Source organism: Macadamia integrifolia, unplaced genomic scaffold, assembly GCF_013358625.1.
Source record: "Macadamia integrifolia cultivar HAES 741 unplaced genomic scaffold, SCU_Mint_v3 scaffold1183, whole genome shotgun sequence".
Lineage (NCBI taxonomy): Eukaryota > Viridiplantae > Streptophyta > Magnoliopsida > Proteales > Proteaceae > Macadamia > Macadamia integrifolia.
This window is the reverse complement of record NW_024868111.1, coordinates 178,394-195,301: the sequence shown is the minus strand read 5'-3', so window position 1 is coordinate 195,301 and position 16,908 is coordinate 178,394. Positions and strand designations below refer to the sequence as shown.

The window sequence follows — 16,908 nt, the reverse complement described above, 5'->3', positions numbered from 1 at the left end:
CCCTTACTTTTTAATGAAAACTTCTTGACACTGTACATGTTCTAAAAAAATCAAGGGATGCAACATCTATAGCCCACAAATGGGAAAGTAAGGCTAGGAAGAAGAAGCTTGCTTCAACAGTTACTAATGATGTTACTAATTTTTTGTTTAATTAGGGCTTCTTGACTCGTATATATATAAAAAATAAAAAGCTGAGGTGCTGGGAATCTTTAGGGGGACTTGGTCTCCGCATTTTTGCAACATTTAAGAGCAAATTATAGTCGTAATCAAGCTGTTAACAATTTTTTTTTTCCGTGAAATGTTAACAGTTGGATATGGGCAACGATGTAAAGCCTATGTAGCATCATGATAATCACTTTAAAAAAAAAAAAAACATAAATTTCACTTTTCTTCCCCTACCCCACACAACTTGCTCGGCCTCCAAAAGAGCTTCAAAATCCAATATAAAACATATTCTCTTATCCCAAACCATAAGGCGCACACGCTTGTTCCCGTTCTGTACGTGTATACGGAACTTGTTTGTTTCAAACTTTCAATAGTGTACATCACATGATACTTCACTTCTATGCACAATGGAACTTGTATTGCAAAATCCATTACATACAACTCATTTTTGGACTCTGATTAGCTTAAATAACGAGCAAAGGCCATAAAATTCACATGTAGATGGTTAAATAGACTTAAGAGGGCCCCGTACTGGCATTGTATGCATCCAATTTTATTGCAACTGATATGATGAAAAGCTGAAACCTGACCTTCCCTCGTTTGTGGACTTCAACTCAAGCTTCTGAAATGGGCTGCAAGACAAAGTTGTGAACATATTTTCAACTTCATTGTAATTTAAGAAAATGATAATGAAAGAACAACACAAATTGTGAACAAAAGTCAGATCCATTGGAAGAATGGAACCAAAGCTGTGGTCTAGATCCAAAAAGAAAAATTAAAGAAGAAAGAAAACATGCCACTTGAGTCGATGACAGAACACCACAGATTGTGAACAAAAGGTTAGATTCGTTGTAAGTACGAGCCCAGATCCAAAAAGAAAAAGAAAATACGCCACTTGAGTCATTCTATACCCAGCTCCAATAACTTTCAAGTTCAAAACAATCAGAATTTACAGATTGCCAGAGAAATTTGTTAAATTTGGTGTCGACAATATAAGATCTTGCTGGGTGTGTTTTGAACACAGGTCACAGATTTTTGGTTTGCACCAAAGAGCAACCAAACTTCTTTTCATACAGAATGACCCAAGGAGTGCAAAGATACATTATCTTTGGTTTTATTTATTTTTTTGGGTGGGGGGCGGATGGAAGATGAGCGTGCACCAAATAAAGAGAATCCTGGTCTCTGCTTCTCATTGAAGAAAAGCATTCAGGATTTTGCACCGAGCTATAGCATGGTTAAGAGAAGACCAGAATTTGTTTCAATTATCCTTCTCAGTATCTAAAGAACTATCCAGTTTAACTATGCTTCAGAATCAGATAGTTACTTCTTATTTCATCTCAACCTGCCAGGTAATATAAATGGATCGGTTTCTTCAGTTTATATGCTTGTATGAGCTGCTATTGGTTTGATACCAGTAATGGCAGTTGTTCAGTATGTCAAGGATAAACAAACCATGATTGAAAATTAGTTGATGGTACATTTTCCTACATATCCAGTGCCATATCTGATATACGAAGGCAAACAGATGTACACACAAGTGTTGCATTCAATTCTGGTAAATGATTCAATGATGTGATTTTGCACAAAAGAACCATTCATGCTGTTATGCTGAAGAGACCACTCCTTTGTGCTTTTCAAAAGTCTGTTAGAAGGTTTAGGAAAATGGTGGATGGTCTAATTTTCTTCTGAACAGGTCTAATAGATCCCAAGTTATATAAGCTATAAGTCCAAATGTAAGACTGCTTAGCCCATTCCAACTTCCAAGAGGAGCATTTTCCGGTTGGGTAGTCAGAGTATGGAGAGCTGCCTTTGCTGTGGTCGTCCATGCGATTTGCAATGTTGGCATTTTTTTTTTTTTTGGGGGTGGGGGAAGGCTAGGGGTTCAATTACAAAGCCCAACCAAAAGGGCTGGCAACCCAATACATGTCCTTTTGCAGGGCCCAAGGAAGGGTGAACTGGAGATGGCCCAAACCTCCTACATTGTTTGCTCAAAGTGGCACCTCTCAGACTCAATCCAGTATTTTGGCATTGGCAGCTTGAGCTTTTACCATCACACCAAGCAATGGCACCTAAAATCTGCCCTCTACTCAGATATATGCAACACCTACCATATCTAATATAACAGTCCACCTTGTTTTTACTAACTTATTTTAATATTATTGTTACCCTTGTTTTCCAAAACCTAAATGCAACTACCCTTGCTGTTAGCTTGCCATACCTGAGAATTAGTAAACAATTCCAGTCAAATTATATGAATTTTTTTTTTTTAAAGACAAATATGACCTTATCTTGCCTTAATGCAAGTTCAGTGCGTTAGGAAACATGTCTACACTCCTTACTATGTTTTGGTGTTAAAAAACAAACATATGTCTTTAACTTGTTTGATAAAATGTGATTAGCTTGAAGAAAGGGTAATTAGTTTGACGAAACACTTAGAAGGGTCGAGTCAAGACATCAAGGTTTGAATTCATATAGACATGGCCTTAAAGCTTAAAGACATTCAAGATCCAAGATGATAAAGACATTCAAGATTGAAGATGAAGACATCAAGACCCAAGATGAAGACCATAGGATAGAGAATATATTTTGTAATTTGTACACACATTGCATATGCACGCACCTCATGCATCATACTAGAATGACCTTAGGTGGTAAAGTGCTCTAGCAAATCTTTGTGAAAACAGTTTGACCTGACTCAAGGGCATTTTAGGTAACCATAGAGTTAATATCAGGAAATGGACTTTCTGTAAATGTTGTAGGAAATCGAGTCACGATTGCAACACAACTAATTTCGGATTAATCTAAGGTCGGACCAAAAAGTTATGGTCAAAACACCGATGACAAGTCAGTATGACAAAATTCTGACTTAGCAGAATCTGTCAAGTTGGCGGTCGACCGGATAGAAGTACCGGTCGACCGGAACTGTCCGAGACCATAGCCGGTCGACCGGTGCCTCCTTGGAAAAACTCCAATGGCTAGTTTTTTACCTCAACAGCTCTTTCCGATCGACCGGCTACCAATGGCGGCCGACCGGTGGTTCCAGAATACGACTGTTGAAGCCTGATTTTCTGCCTAAAATGCTTCACTAAGCTCACCTATAAATACCCTAGTTGCTCTTAATTAAATAAGAATTAAGAAAGAGCATTATTGTGAGCATTCAAGAGTTATTAAGATTATTCAATCCTACTTGAGTTGTTCGATTATTTTAATCCCAACAAAAGACTCAAGTCTCAATCAAGTCCTCCACTCTCTCCTGTGCAAGTCAAAGCCATAAGAGAGGACTTTACAAAAGGTGCATCTTTCATCTCTCATTCTTATCATTTGCACCACACCTGAGGTATTCCTCTTATTCCACTACTCCGTATTTATTTTTGTTTTTACAATTCTAGACTGTACTTAGGATTGTAAATATTCTCTTGTCCTAAAAAGAGGAAGGTGTCTCTCTACCTCCAAAAGAAATTGTAAAAGCGCCTCTTTGCCTGTAAAGAGGATTTGTAAGGATACTCTTATCCATAAAAAGATTGTAAAGGTTTTCTACCCTACCTACTGTATTGAAAGGGAGAACTAGTGGAATACCTTACAAGAGGATTCTTGTAGGGAATGGACTAGACCCAGATTGAGTCGAACCACTACAAATCTTGTGTTGTGTGATTGTGCCTATTTTACTTATTCTGCATCGTTTTTAATTTGCAATCACACTTAGGACCTATACATCGAAAAGAATTAAAATTTTCACTAGTATAACCTATTCGCCCCCTCTTTAGGTTATTTCAATTAGTATCAGAGCGGGAGCTCAATTTATTTAAGACTATAGTGTCTTAAAAGTAAGTCAAAGACCATGACCACATTCTAAGGACCACCAGAAGGCATGAATGCCTCGAGACCCCTTTACTTTAATGAAGAGAATTTTTCTTTTTGGAAGTGCAGATTTAAAAACTTTGTGTGGTCACAACATTCTTGTATGGAGAGCCATAGAGAATGGACCATACACCATCACCAAAATAGTTGATGGAAAGACAGTACCAAAAGATGAAGGGGAATGGACAGCTGAAGACATCACACTCATCCAGTACAACTTCCGTGCAATCACGTTCCTTCAGTGTGCCCTCAACGAACAAGAGTTCAACCGAGTCATAGCATATACACAGCTAAAGAGATTTGGGATATGCTTCTTGTCACACATGAAGGTACAACAGAGGTAAAGGAAAGAAAGGTAGACCAACTTGTTTCTGATTACGAATCCTTCTTTATGAAAGAAAATGAGTCAATAACTTCTATGTTTAAAAGATTTATTGACACTGTGAACAGTCTCAAAAGTTTAGGCAAAACTTATACTAATGCTGAAAAAGTCAGGAAAATCTTAAGAGCCTTGCCTGCAGGTTGGAGACCCAAGAAAACAGCAATAGAAGAAGCCAAAGACCTGACGAAAATCTCTTTGAACTACTTGTTTGGATCTCTACAAACTCATGAAGTAGAGTTGAATGCCGACAAACCAAATCCTGAGAACAAAAAGAAAACCATAGCTCTAAAGTCAACTCAAACTATCGAAGAAGTAAGAGATGATGAAGAAGGTGAAGAATTCAATATGGAAAAAAAAATTTCACTCATGAAGAAGATGAAGAATTCGAGGAAGTTCAACAAGTTCCTCAAAAAGACAGGAAGATTTCAACACAAGAACAAATCCTACAGAGACAAATCCTATGGGAAAAAAGATAAATCTAAAATTAAACCCAAGGAAATCTCTTCTAAAGATGGTCTGTTTTGAGTGCAGAAAGCCTGAACACTTCAGAACTGAATGCCCATATAAACCAAAGAAGAAGTCTTATGCAGCCACATGGGACTCAAGTGATGAAGAGGAGAAAAGTGAATTTGGAGAAGAAGTCACCAACCTCGCCTTGATGGCTATCGGAGATGAAGAACAAGAGATATGTCAAACTCAACCTGAATCCTTAATAAGAGACTCTAATGAGGAGCTTCAAGAAGCCTTCGAGGCCTTGTATGAAGAAAGTATCAAATTAGAGTCTGATAAAAATGAACTTGAAAAAGAGGTTGACATACTAAATAAGAGAGTGGAGGCACTAACCTCAAAGGTGAGTGAACTGGAGGAAGAAAACTTCAAGTTGAACTCCACCCTTTGCACCTTCACCCAAGGGCAAAGGAACCTTGACAATTTTCTTGGATCTCAAAGGAAAGGTCCAAATGAAAGAGAATGATTGGGTTACAATGGACAAAATCCATCAAGAAGAAAAGAAAAACAAAGTGAGAATCCAAGAAGGGGTGACCAAAGAAACCAACCATCCACCTCTTACATTAAATGCAGTTTTTGCAAAAAGACAGATATTCCTTAAACCAGTGTCACTCTAAGAAAAGGAAGAAACCCAATTCTCAAACTGAGAGACCAAGAGTTGGCCATGCCTACTACTACACGCCCCTAAGAAGGCAATATAGGTCTTAAGAAGACTCTAGACCTATGCCTAGGTATGGAAAATCCCAACCTCAAAGAGAATAGGCCCCAAAGACAATATCAAGGGTATAAGAACTACCCTCGGGAGACTTATAGACCACAAGGGAAATACCAAAACCAAGGATCCTATAATTTCAAAGATACTATACTCCTCAAAGATCAAATGGATCTTATGAACATCAGAGGACCCAAAGTCATCCCAAAGGCTGAACCAAAGACCTAAAAAGTACAAAACCATTTGGGTTCCAGTAGGAAAGTTTGACACTAACAATAATGGACCCATGAGATTATGGGGAACAATGTACGATTAAATTTCTGTTATAGGTTTGCTTGAAGAATAAAGTAGAAGCTGAATGGGTCATCAACAGTGGATGCTCCAAACACATGACATCCAACAAGAACCTATTCTCAAGCTCACGGGACTACGACGGAGGATGGGTCTCCTTTGGAGATGACAGCAAAGGAAAAATTGCTGGTATTGAAAAAATAAGACTTGGAGGTATTTCAATCTCAAATGTTTACTTTGTGAAAAATCTGAATTATAATCTCCTAAGTGTGAGTCAGTTATGTAGCATTGGATACAAAGTAGAATTTAATGTCTCCCATTGTTGCATTAAAGATTCAAATGATAATCCAATACTAAAAGGGTCCAGGAAAAACAATATCTATGTTTGTATGCTTGACGAATCAAGTTCCTTGAATGCATGCTTGGTTTCTAACCATAGTGAGTCATCATTATGGCATAGAAGACTTGGACATATAAATGTCAAGTTGATTCAAACCATTGCATCCAAGGATCTTGTGAGGAACCTCCCTAAAATCAAACATGAAATAGACAATTTTTGTGATGCTTGTCAAAAAGGCAAACAAACCAAGGTCTCCCACAAGTCGAAGAATATTGTCTCTTCCTTTAGACCATCGGAACTACTTCATTTAGACTTATTTGGGCCTATCAATATATCTAGTATGAGTGGTAAAAATTATACCTTTGTAATCGTTGATGACTACTCTAGATACACTTGGACTGTTTTTCTGAAAAACAAAAATGATGTCTTCGATGAATTTGCAACTCTATGTAATAGACTGTAAAATCAGAAAGGGTATTGTGTAACCTCTGTGAGGAGTGACCATGGAGACGAATTTGACAATATAAGTCAATTTGACTTATATTGCAACAAGCATGGCATTGACCATAATTTCTCCGCTCCTAGAACTCCTCAATCTAATGGGCTTGTTGAAAGAAAAAATAGGTCATTACAAGAGACGGCTCGGACTCTGCTCAATGAGTATTCCTTGCCTAAGTACTTTTGGGCTGAAGCTGTAAATACAACTTGTTATGTACTAAATAGGATAATTCTCAGACCTTTACTTTCTAAGACACCTTATGAACTGTACTTTGGTAAAATGCCAAAAGTAGACTACTTTAGAGTTTTTGGGTGTAAATGCTTCATCTTAAACACCAAAAACTATCTTGGAAAATTTGATGCGAAATCTGATTAAGAAATATTCTTAGGATATTCACTTAACAGTAGGGCATATAGAGTTTTTAATAAAAAGTTATTAATGGTTGAAGAATTTATGAATGTACGATTTGATGAACCATTGACTTAATCAAATGTCTTATTGATGATGATGATACCATGTTTGATTAGCTCAAGAACAAAGTTAATGATATTTCTCTTGATGATTCAAATGATGTTACCATCGAAAAAATAGAAACACCTCCTAAGGAAGTCATCCCACATAGGAATCATCCCTTAGAAAACATTATAGGGGATCTAGATGGAGAAATCCAAACTAGATCTAAAACCCGAGAGGTATGCAATCACACTGCATTTATCTCAAGGATCGAACCCAAGAACATAGAAGAAGCACTAAAAGATAGTGATTGGATTATCGCTATGCAAGAGGAGCTTCACCAGTTTGAAAGAAGCAAGGTATGGGAACTTGTCCCAAGACCTAACCACCACACCATCATTAGTGCTAAGTGGGTCTTTCGCAATAAATTGGATGAAGATGGGAACATAGTGAGAAACAAAGCGAGACTAGTTGCCAAAGGGTATAATCAGCAAGAGGGAATAGATTATGATGAAACCTATGCACCAGTAGCAATGTTAGAGTCCATTAGAATGCTGCTAGCTTTTGCATGCCATAAGGATTTTAAACTATATTAAATGGATGTCAAAAATGCCTTCTTGAACCATTCAAGAAGAGGTATATGTAGCTGAATCCCCTGGTTTTGAAGACCCTAAGTTTCCAAACCATGTCTATAAACTTGAGAAAGCCTTGTATGGCCTCAAACAAGCTCCTAGAGCTTGGTATGAGAGATTAAGTACTTTCTTGATAGAAAGTGGCTTCTCAAGGGGGAGGATTGACACAACCCTGTTCGCGAAGAACTTGAAGAATGACATATTCATTGTTCAAATCTATGTAGATGATATCATCTTTGGCTCAACCAACGAGAGAATGTGTATTGATTTCAGTAGCAAGATGAGCAATGAATTTGAAATGAGTATGATGGGAGAGTTAAATTTCTTCCTTGAACTTTAAATAAAACAAACTGATAATGAAATTTTCATAAACCAAAGCACGTACACCAAGGAGCTGCTAAAGAAATTTGACATTAACAGTAAAAAATCTTCAGACACTCCGATGAGCTCATCCTTGAAACTACCCAAGGATGAAGCATTTCTGAGGATGTAACTAGATATAAAGGCATGATTGGGAGCCTTCTATATCTAACGGCAAGTAGACCTGACATCATGTACAGTGTATGTGCATGTGCTCGGTTTCAAGCTGATCCTAAGAAATCTTACCTCACAACTGTAAAAAGAATTTTTAAATATTTGAAAAGCACTTGTGATGTTGGGTTATGGTACCCCAAAAACCAACCCCTTGACTTAATTAGCTTTTTAGATGCTGAGTTCGCGGGCTGCCATATCGACAGAAAAAGTACTAGTGGTACTTGTCACTTTCTCGGATCTTTCCTTGTCTCTTAGTTTAGCAAGAAACAAAACTCTGTTGCTCTATCTACCACCGAAGCCGAATATGTTGCAGCTGGTAGATGTTGTGCCCAAATCCTTTGGATGAAGCAAACTCTCCAAGACCTTGGAGTGAGTTTCAAATCTTGCCCAATCATGTGTGACAACACCAGTGCTATAAACTTGAGTAAAAATCCCATTTTACACTCAAGGGCAAAGCACATTGATATTCGACATCACTTTCTGCGAGACACCATTCAAAATGGTGATGTTTCTCTAGAATACATTGAAACCGAGAAACACCTCACAGATATATTCACTAAACCACTAGGTGAAGAGCGTTTTAGCTTCCTACGGAAGGAGCTTGGAATTTGCAACCCGTTTGGTTGAATGAATAAACATTCCTTCATAAATATTTATTCCAAAAGCCCGAACTTAAAAAACCCCTTCAAAATTCACAATTTTCTAGGTTTTCAGGCATTTCTGGAATCTTTCGGTCGACCGCATTTGGCCGAAAGGATTACCGGTCGATTGCCACCATATACCGGTCGACCGGCGCTGCCGAAAACTCGATTCTGAACTCTTTTAAAATTGATTTTTTTTACCCATTTTGTCTCATTTTGAAAACCCCTTTTAGTCTAAAACCCTATTTCGACTATTCCTCTCCCAAAACCCTAGCTTAGAAATCATTTCTAACCCAGATCTCCCAAGATTCTTTCTCTTCCTTCTCAAAAACCCTTGCCTCTCTTCTCTTCTTACTCCCTTCATCATCATGATGGACTCTCACCGCCCACACAGAGCCAAGAAGACGGTCGCTTAGAAGGAAAAACGGAAGGCCTCTGACAAATATATCTGGTTCTCCTCCTCCATTGCTCAAGAATCATGGGATCTCTACATCTCTCGACACATAGAGCAAGGTAGAACCATCAATTCCGACTCTTTGTCCAGGTATGACATCAAAGACCTATTTGATGCGCTGGGATGGGGCAACATTCTCAAACTAGAGTTCAACTGTTATCCCCACCTAATCAAAATGTTCTTTTGCAACCTTACTTTCTCTGGTGAAGGTGACAACCTTCTAGTCCATTCTTATGTTAAGGGAGTTCCTATAGATATAGACATTCTGATATTAGGAGAAATCCTAAACATCTCTGTGGTAGGAGAACTCAAATACTACCAACCCAAGACCTATGTAGAACAATTCATGGATGTTGACTGTGTGTACTCTAGCATCATGAAGGAATATGCTAATACTCACAAGATTAAGGCTAAGGAACTCACCGATATAAGGAGGATTGTAAATCTCATCATCTCCTACAACATCCTACCAAATAGTGGTCATAGAGATCAAGTCTCCCCATTCCATGCTTATCTCACCTACTGTGTTTGCAAGACTGTGAGCATCAATCTTCCTTACATTCTGCTTAAAACCATGATTATCCATGGTGACAGACTTCCAAAGGGAAATCTTCCCTATGGGAGAATGATTTGCCAAATCCTGGACCACTTTCATGTGGATTTTTCTGGTGAATCATTTGAACTTTTTCCTCAAGAGATCAATCTTTCCACTATTCGCAAGATGCACCTCCTTCCCAAGACGACCACTGCCTCCAAAAAGACTGATGCTGGACCCAGCCAGCCACAACAACAAGGAAGTGATGATACGTCCGGCTATGCAACCGTTGCTGATCTTCAGAAGGTTGGGAACATCATTCTTGCCCAATTGGTGAAGATGGAAAGAAAGCAGAATGAGATTCTCAAGCTCCTACGCGAAGACGAGGAAGATGAAGATGACGGAGAAAGAGAAGAAGAAGAAGAAGAAGAGGAGGACGCAGAGGATGAGGATGCAGAGGATTAGGAGTCCTTACTCCTTTTATATGATGTTACTTTACCGTTAAACTCTTATTCTGTTTTATCTTGTGGAACTTAGTCTTTCCTGTTACTTTTTGAAATACTCTGAGATACAATTTTTTTTTTTTGGCACATTCTCAGGGGGAGCATTTTAATATCATGTGCAGCCTTGATTCCCTTTTTGTTGTTGACAAAAGGGGGAGAAACATCTATCTTTATAGTATCTGTCTTTGTTTATTCTAGAAATGACAAGTATCTATCTTTATTTTTTTTCTGGCACTAAATTAAAATATCCTATTGTACTTTACACGTTACTATCATTTCTTGTATTTGGTTATATTACCTATGTTTGTTTGTCATACCAAAAAGGGGGAGATTGTTAGGAAACATGTCCACACTCCTTACTATGTTTTGGTGTTAACAAACAAACATACGTCTTTAACTTGGTTTGATAAAATGTGATTAGCTTGAAGAAAGGTAATTAGTTTGAAGAAACACTTAGAATGGTCGAATCAAGACATCAAGGTTTGAATTCATATAGACATGGCCTTAAAGCTTAAAGACATTCAAGATCCAAGATGATAAAGACATTCAAGACCCAAGATGAAGACCATAGGATAGAGAATATATTTTGTAATTTGTACACACATTACATATGCACGCACCTCATGCATCATACTAGAATGACCTTAGGTGGTAAAGTGCTCTAGCAAATCTTTGTGAAAACAGTTTGACCTGACTCAAGGGCATTTTAGGTAACCATAGAGTTAATATCAGGAAATGGACCATCTGTAAATGTTGTAGGAAATCGAGTCACGATTGCAACACAACTAATTTCGGATTAATCCGAGGTCGGACCAAAAAGTTATGGTCAAAATACCGATGACAGGTCAGTATGACAAAATTCTGACTTAGCAGAATCTGTCAAGTTGGCGGTCGACCGGATAGAAGTACCGGTCGACCGGAACTGTCCGAGACCATAGCCGGTCGACCGGTGCCTCCCTGGAAAAACTCCAATGGCTAGTTTTTTACCTCAACAGCTCTTTCCGATCGACCGGCTACCAATGGCGGCCGACCGGTGGTTCCAGAATACGACTGTTGAAGCCTGATTTTCTGCCTAAAATGCTTCACTAAGCTCACCTATAAATACCCTAGTTGCTCTTAATTAAATAAGAATTAAGAAAGAGCATTATTGTGAGCATTCAAGAGTTATTAAGATTATTCAATCCTACTTGAGTTGTTCGATTATTTTAATCCCAACAAAAGGCTCAAGTCTCAATCAAGTCCCCCACTCTCTCCTGTCCAAGTTAAAGCCATAAGAGAGGACTTTACAAAAGGTGCATCTTTCATCTCTCATTCTTATCATTTGCACCACACTTGAGGTATTCCTCTTATTCCACTACTCCGTATTTATTTATGTTTTTAGAATTCTAGATTGTACTTAGGATTGTAAGCATAGTTGCCACGGCGCCAAGGCGGTGGAGGGTTGTTTAAGCGCTAAGGCGAGAAGGCGCACGCCTTGAGGAGAACAAGGCGACCAATTGTTATTTTTTATTTTTTTTCTATTTTCTAACATTATTTAGTAAGCTATATATATCTTGTATCATAAAAAATCAAGATTAAGCAACATCAAGTCATTAAAAATCAACATTTAGCCATATTAAATCATAAAAAATTAACATTAAGTCATATTAAGTTATAAAAAATCAAAATTTAGAGAAATGCTCTGGTTCTATAACAAGTTTGATTGGTCAAATGATATTATTTTTATATGAGACTGTATCAGTTATAATATAAAACCAGCTTTCCAACAAGTCTAAGATTACTTAAATCTAAGTTGTAATGACAAAGTTATGCTCCGGTCAAACTTATTTTTAAGTGCGCACTTGCTGTTAAAACCGCCTGAATGAAAATTTTATGGACATCAAAACAAAAAATTATTTTACCGAACTTTTGGTTTTTAGCAATGTTTTAACATGATAGAATTTATAAAATTTTCATAATTGAGAAAACTTCAGCATTTAAAAGTTGAAAATTGCCCCTATAACCAAAATCCAGTTTTTCTTCTTGGAGTGAGGGGTTGACTTTTTATCCTTTTGGAATTTGATTTTTAAACTATTTTTATTGGATTCAAATAGGGGTTATTTGCTTATTTATGAATAATATTTTAAGTAAATGCAAACATTTACTTAAATGATATTTGGCATAAATAAGTGTCAAAACACAAGGCGGTATACAGTGCAATAAGGCGACTGTCGCCTAGGCCCCAGGCAAACCGCCTGGACGCCTAGGCATAAATAAGTGTTAAAACACAAGGCGGTATGCAGTGCAATAAGGCGACTGTCGTCTAGGCCCCAGGCAAACCACCTGGACACCTAGGCGTCGCCTAGGCGACACTTTGTCAACGCCTTGACAACTATGATTGTAAGGATTCTCTTATCCTAAAAAGAGGAAGGTGTCTCTCTACCTCCAAAAGAGATTGTAAATGCGCCTCTCTGCCTGTAAAGGGGATTTGTAAGGATACTCTTATCTATAAAAAGATTGTAAAGGTTTTCTACCCTACCTACTGTATTGAAAGGGAGAACTAGTGGAATACCTTACAAGAGGATTCTTGTAGGGAGTGGACTAGACTCGGATTGAGTCGAACCACTATAAATCTTGTGTTGTGTGATTGTGCCTATTTTATTTATTCCGCATCGTTTTTAATTTGCAATCACACTTGGGACTTATACATCGAAAAGAGTTAAAATTTCCACTATATAACCTATTCACCCCCCTCTAGGTTATTTCACAGTGTACTAGAAACCCTTTGATTTAATGTTTCAAAAAATACACACTGAAACAAAAGACCAAAGACCCCCCCGTGGGGTCAATCATCACTACTCATAGGTGTCTACACAATTTAGATGTCAAAAATATCCTTCCTCTCATATTCTCAACTTTAATTCACCAAATTTCCAATGAAAATAAAAAAATTTAAGTCACCAAAATTACAAAATCACTCTTCCCTCTTCACCACCTCAGTTATTAGGGCCAACAACAGGTCAGGCTTGGGGTAGGTCTCACAACTATGAACCAACCCTAATTTTCTCTGCCCTTAAGCATGCAAGCGAGTTTTGATTTACAAGGTAACTGGTGTAGGGCTCAGAAGGCAAGTTCGGGTGCCAGGTTTTGTTTCTGTAAGGGTGTTTAGGAAATTCAGGAGAAATGTTTTTTACTGGCTAAATTCTGTTTGATTCAAAATTGTTTTGGGTACATTGTATTCAGAATTGTTTTTGGGTACATTGTTAATACCCCACCCCACCACCCAAAAAAAAAAAAAAAATTGATATTGCAACCTTAGCCGAAAAAGGAATTAGATCTGAAGTTTCGGAATAAAAAAAGGGCAGACAGTCATTAAGAAAAATTAGTGGGAAAAATTTCTCAAGAAGTATTGGTGGCTTTTGTTACCCTAAAAGAAATAACAATAGTGTTGTCATGCATACCTGCTGTTAGGATCATAATAAAAGCCATTGATGGAGCCATCGCTACAAGAGAAGCAGACATAGTAAAAGCCAGCAATAGTTAAGCCGCAGTCTATTCCAACATTCACAAAGTACTGCTCTTTCCACCTCTGAACAAGGAAAACAGAAAGGCTACATTAATAGTTGATACAACATGAGCTTCTTATACAGTTACTGAAACATTTGAGAATTGAGTACCATAAATATATAGGGGTAGTTACTCAGGTCCAAAGATTTACCACCGTCAATCTCCACTTGACTCTGAAAATGGAAAAGATCATTCAGTGAAACATAAATTTTGCATATGGAAGACAATTGTAACTCTATCTGTGTGACAAAATAATAATATCTTACTGAAAGTGGAGAGAAAGACGGAAACTTGGACCAGTGCCTCACGTCATCCTCTGGCCTGTTAGAAAGTAGAAGTTCTGAGTTAAAAGGAGCATAAAAGCAGCCATACTTTTCCTAACACAAGTTACAGAAGCACCCAATATCATTCAATAGACCCATTACAGTCCACAACTACTTTTATCAATTCGAAGAAAGCTCTTCAAACATCATAATGTCCCATGATAAGGGATTGGAGAAAGGTGACATACGTTGCTTCCCACTTGCCAGTGAAGAAAGTATAGTTCTTTGTATCAACGATTTCCCCCTCCCAGAATGTTACCACCTGAAATATTTATTGAAAAGATGTTGGATGAAACAAGGCCTAAAATAATAAATAATTACTTAAATATCTTCAACAGGATATAGGATTTAAGGTATGTAAGGTTTCTTTCTTTGAAAAAAAAAAATAAGCATGAATCAAATTATGTTGCACTAGGAATATACTAAAAAGTCGAGAGCTTTACTTGATTCAAGGTCAATTATATCAGTAATCAAAATAATCAACTCTTTTTTCTTTCCCTTCTTTTTGGGGTGGGGGGATGAAATGCCATAAAGAAACTTATGAAAACATTCTTTTGACAGACAACTGGAACAGGCAGTTGGGACGACCAGTCCCAAGTTGACTAAAAAACAAAAATATTTAATTTCAACGACCAAAATGAAGCACATGTTTCAATCAAAAGTTTTAATTTGCAGTTAGTGATTTTGGCGATTTTATTCAAAACACATCAAAATGATTGATGGGAATGGGCTGGGCTGAGATAAACAAATAAATAAAACAACTTATACAACCCACGTTTTATTTATCGATACTTGTATCTTTCATATTTACCAAAATATTCCACTAAAAATTAAACTGAAATTACTAAAGCACTAAAAATATATTTCATTTTAAAATCCAACAGAAAATAGTGATCATACTTCTCCCAGAGACCAGTCATCTTATTATATATTAAGAGATGATGAGCCAGTTCCAGTTAGTGGAGGAAGAAGAAGGAGAAGGACGAGAGAAAAGAAGAAGAAGATATGGGAGAAAAGACTGTTGATTAATGACCCACATACTATCACTACTTACGTATGGAAACTTACTAGTATGCTGTATGCCCCTTAAAACACTGGATTTTACAACTATATACATTAACACAAAGTTTTATGTATAAGCTTACATACAACCATTCTAACAATAATATATTAACTCTTATATTGGTCTTTTAACTTTACGGATCGGACCATTGACCAGCAGACCAAAGAATAATCGGATGTTTCTTTATTAGAAGGCACTCATCTAAAGATTATTGAGGCTAACCAAAGTTTGAACAGGAAAGAGGAGTGGGGGCAGACTTTTACTCCAGTTCAGTTTGGGATTACCCTGTTGAAGAGGTGGAACAACCACCTCATTTCACCATCAAGCCCATTCATCTCACCAGATCCAATCATCACAACACTCGAGCTTATTGCTGCGAGCATGACGGCTTGGCACCAACTCATCCGGAGAGCCATCCAAACCGATCCCTTGTGATCCTTGACTAGAATGATGCCAAGTTGAAATTATCCTGTTTTGAGTCTATTCAACACTCGTGGATCCCTTCCAATTAATGGTGTATCCCCATTTAACTTAACAAAATAATCTTAGGAGAAAGAATGGTCCCTGGTTGCCTTCTACACCAAGATATAGGGAGCGCAAAAAGACCGCCCTACCTCAGTGTGGTCGATCCATCTGCTTGCCTTTCCATTGGCTGGCATGCTGGTGCAGTAGCCATGTGACCAGGGACTGTTCTATCACCCAATAATCTTTTGGAATGCATGATAGGCAGTCCTTTTCTTTTGTGCCTAATGTTGTGTGTGGGTCAGTATCGGTAGAGATTGCGGTTGCCTGAAATGTTGGATTCATGAATCCCGTCTAATTCAGAATTTTGAATTATGAGAATACTGATAGTACATTTTTGAACTCCAAATCTTGATAGTCGAGGAAAAGAAAAAATGAAGCATCAAACAAAGAATTTACTAGAGTGGGAATTCAAAGTTGTACTGTCAACTCCTCCTAGGATTCGAGGCTTGGATCAGATAAGATCGCTATGATAGATCTAACATTTTCAGGGGTCGACACTGTCAGTTGAGATTGACCTGTTCTAAGCAAAAATAATGATAATGGGATCCGGAAAGGTGGAAATCCCAAAAAAACCAAAAAAATTTCCACGCTAATGCAAATGCAGGTACTCAGCTGTATGGCAGCCATTCAACTCCAGTCTCAAAAGAACTTCAGTCTCGCAGTTGAGCATGGCTGCCAATATTCAACCTCAATTTCAAAAGAACCTTCAAGCTCACAGTTGAGCACGGCTGCCAACATTCAACTTCAAAAGAATCCTCAGGTTAACAGCTGCACTAAAAACAAATTCGTAGATGTTTAGTTCTTCCTTTAGGCTAAAAGTAAAAGTCTGAATAAAATAACATGATTTAAGAAATCATACCCCAAGGGAGTAGCTCAGTCGGCAATAGTCAACACCTCATAATTAAAAGGTCAGAAGCTCAACTCTCCTTGGGGCCTATCACCCCC

The 16,908-nt window shown here is 37.7% G+C and overlaps 1 protein-coding gene across 1 annotated transcript in view; it reads right to left on the bottom strand.

Annotated features, from left to right (window-relative positions):
• Positions 1–430: 430 nt before the first annotated feature.
• LOC122063023 (glucose-induced degradation protein 4 homolog) overlaps positions 431–16,908 on the bottom strand; it is a 22,803-nt gene continuing 6,325 nt past the window's right edge. The window contains exons 4-8 of the mRNA XM_042626676.1: positions 14,564–14,637; positions 14,319–14,373; positions 14,163–14,225; positions 13,947–14,074; positions 431–797 (exon numbers count right to left, since the gene is read on the bottom strand). Of these exons, the coding sequence (XP_042482610.1) occupies positions 719–797; positions 13,947–14,074; positions 14,163–14,225; positions 14,319–14,373; positions 14,564–14,637 (399 nt within the window). The 3' untranslated portion in view covers positions 431–718. The remainder of the gene's footprint in view (positions 798–13,946; positions 14,075–14,162; positions 14,226–14,318; positions 14,374–14,563; positions 14,638–16,908) is intronic.